We start from the raw sequence: 2,636 nt of genomic DNA, 5'->3' as shown, positions 1-2,636 counted from the left end.
TTATTATTATTATTATTATTATTATTATTATTATTGTTATTATTATTATTATTATTATTATTAACATAAATATATTATTATTGATGTAATACTTAGTTTATAAAATTATCTAATTAATGATATATTAATTTTATATGACAGATTCCATTTGATCGACCAACATTAACAATATGTCCAAAATTTTATTTAGAAAAATGTGAATATCTTTCATTAGATGTTGCTAGTAAAAATAATTTTTGTAGATATATAGGAACTTACCATAGTGTTTTAATGTGTGATAATCGTTCTCCACAAAAAAGTGTTCAACAAAAATGGATTCATCAATTCAAAGGTCCACCACTTATTGGTTCTGTAATAAATAGGTAAAAGAAAATTAAATAAACTATTCATATACATAATTAATAAATAAAAATATAAATATATTTAAATATATAATAATAAATTATGCTTTTAGAGAAGATAAAGAATTTGTTGTTTTATCTAGTCAAATTGCTGGTGAAACTACAATTATTGTAAATACTTGGACAACTAGTGAAATTTCACATTCATATAATTTTCCATATACTCCTCCTCATATTAAAGAGACATTAAATGAATCTCAAATACAAGGAATGTGCTTAAATCCATATTTGAGAGATAGATTTGAATTATCAAATACTGGTTCTTTTATTATTAAAGATATTAATCAGAATATATTTTTATTTCTTCAAAATTCTATTGGTACATATTTATTTTTATGCTTTGTGGTAAAATTATCTAATTTTATTAATTAAAAATTTTAATGCAAATATATTTTTTAGGAGATATATATTATCAATGCTTAACACATAATACTGCATTAGATAAATATTCATTTATTAATGGTAAATCATGCTGTTTATTAAAAGCTTGGGAAAATGCAGTATCTGTACAAATAGATACTATAGTACCTCTTACAATATCTAATAAGTTAAATGTGGAACATTTTTTTAAGAGTAAATAAATAATAATTTTTTTATTCTAAAAAGATAAAAAATTATATAGATTTATTTAAATTGAATATTATACATATATACATATATACATATATATTTTAATTTAATAGGTTTTACAAATAAAAAATTACAATTGAAAAACCATAAACATAATTCAACTAATTGTTTTGAACCAAGTTGGAAACAATCCTTTGAAAAATTAAATACTTATATGGATATATTGGCACCTGAACTTTTAGCTATGTGGGAAATATGTGAGGAAGTTCCATTACCTTTAACAACAGCACCTCATCAAAAAGTTTTAAGTTGGTTAGAATCTGCAGATCCAAAGGCACCAATTTTATCACAAGAAGAAATGGAGAATACATCAACGCCAATTAATACACAAGAATTAATAAGTGTATCTCAAGAAGTGGAAATAACTTACTTGGATGACAGTAATACATTACAAGATCTTTTACCAAAAGTTAAAACTACACATTCAAAAAAAGGAAATATACGAAAAAAACGGAAGGTATAAAATATTTAAGAATTGTATATATAACAAAGGTAAAATTATATTTTTTTAATAAAATAATAAAATTAAATATTTCGACATATGAATTACTTGTTTATTTATTTATAGCAAAAATTATACAATAATTACACAATATGTATCGACAAAATGAACGAATATGTTAATGATAATTTACAAATTTTTGTATTTTACAACATTGCATTTTTTTAGTGATTTAGCGATTCCAATGAAATGTTGGTTTCCATTTTGATGTAAGTACCTTACTACTTTCTTGCTGTGCTTTATTTTCCTCTTCTTCTATTTGCATCTAAGTAAATTTTATAAATAATAAGAATTAAATTTAATAATATAATATTTATAGTTAATATTATAGTCAATATACACGCGCGCGCGCGCATACACACACACACACACAATATATAATTCTTACCAAAAATTTTCGTTGGTTTTCTCTAAAAACTTGTAATGGATTATCAAATTGTCTATAATAATTAAGAACTTCTCGTACATCTTCCACATTTGTCGCTAATATAGCTATAGAATAACAATAAATAAAATAATTTTATATATATATATATATATATAATTTATAATAATTGACGACATAAAAAGACACATACTTTTAAGGAATGCAGCTAAATCATATAGCGTTGTATCATCATCGTTTCCAATCCATTGTGGTAATTGTAAAGTGTTCTCAGGATGAAATTTTGTACTTTTTGGATTCCAATCAACTACTATAACCTAATAATATAATGAATAAAATATATATAAAAAATTTTACTTTATTAAAGATAAAAATTTTATACTTACTTTACTAAGATCACGATTAAGAGCATTTAAATCCTTAACATGGTGACCATCTACAAAACGTGTTGTATCTCTTACTAATCTATACATGATATATCCATTAGGATCCAAAATATCCAAGATAGGAAAAACAGTCTATAAAGATCATATTAAACATATATGTAAATGATATATGAAAATAATAAATAAAATAAGTTTGACAATTTTAATTACCATTCCTTGTTCTGCTGTATAAACTACAATTTCAAATTGTGGTGGAGCTATAGCCTCTAGAAATTGATCCACACCAGGCCTCTTTTTAAATCTCCAACCAGTTTCATACTGATGAGATAATA

The 2,636-nt window shown here is 23.0% G+C and overlaps 2 protein-coding genes across 2 annotated transcripts in view; one reads left to right on the top strand and one right to left on the bottom strand.

The window, feature by feature from the left end:
• Positions 1–1,799, top strand: part of LOC102680681 — a 3,782-nt gene extending 1,983 nt beyond the window's left edge. The window contains exons 8-11 of the mRNA XM_006623853.2: positions 142–362; positions 455–720; positions 801–974; positions 1,085–1,799. Coding sequence (XP_006623916.1) covers positions 142–362; positions 455–720; positions 801–974; positions 1,085–1,494 — 1,071 coding nt within the window. The 3' untranslated portion in view covers positions 1,495–1,799. The remainder of the gene's footprint in view (positions 1–141; positions 363–454; positions 721–800; positions 975–1,084) is intronic.
• LOC102680825 (mitochondrial import inner membrane translocase subunit TIM50-C-like) overlaps positions 1,562–2,636 on the bottom strand; it is a 2,586-nt gene continuing 1,511 nt past the window's right edge. Inside the window, exons 4-8 of the mRNA XM_006623854.2 lie at positions 2,515–2,622; positions 2,305–2,436; positions 2,112–2,235; positions 1,922–2,025; positions 1,562–1,798 (exon numbers count right to left, since the gene is read on the bottom strand). Of these exons, the coding sequence (XP_006623917.1) occupies positions 1,706–1,798; positions 1,922–2,025; positions 2,112–2,235; positions 2,305–2,436; positions 2,515–2,622 (561 nt within the window). The 3' untranslated portion in view covers positions 1,562–1,705. The remainder of the gene's footprint in view (positions 1,799–1,921; positions 2,026–2,111; positions 2,236–2,304; positions 2,437–2,514; positions 2,623–2,636) is intronic.

The sequence above is a fragment of the Apis dorsata genome, unplaced genomic scaffold (genome assembly GCF_000469605.1).
Source record: "Apis dorsata unplaced genomic scaffold, Apis dorsata 1.3 scaffold_962, whole genome shotgun sequence".
Taxonomy (NCBI): Eukaryota; Metazoa; Arthropoda; class Insecta; order Hymenoptera; family Apidae; genus Apis; species Apis dorsata.
This window is presented reverse-complemented; position numbering and strand designations above follow the sequence as displayed.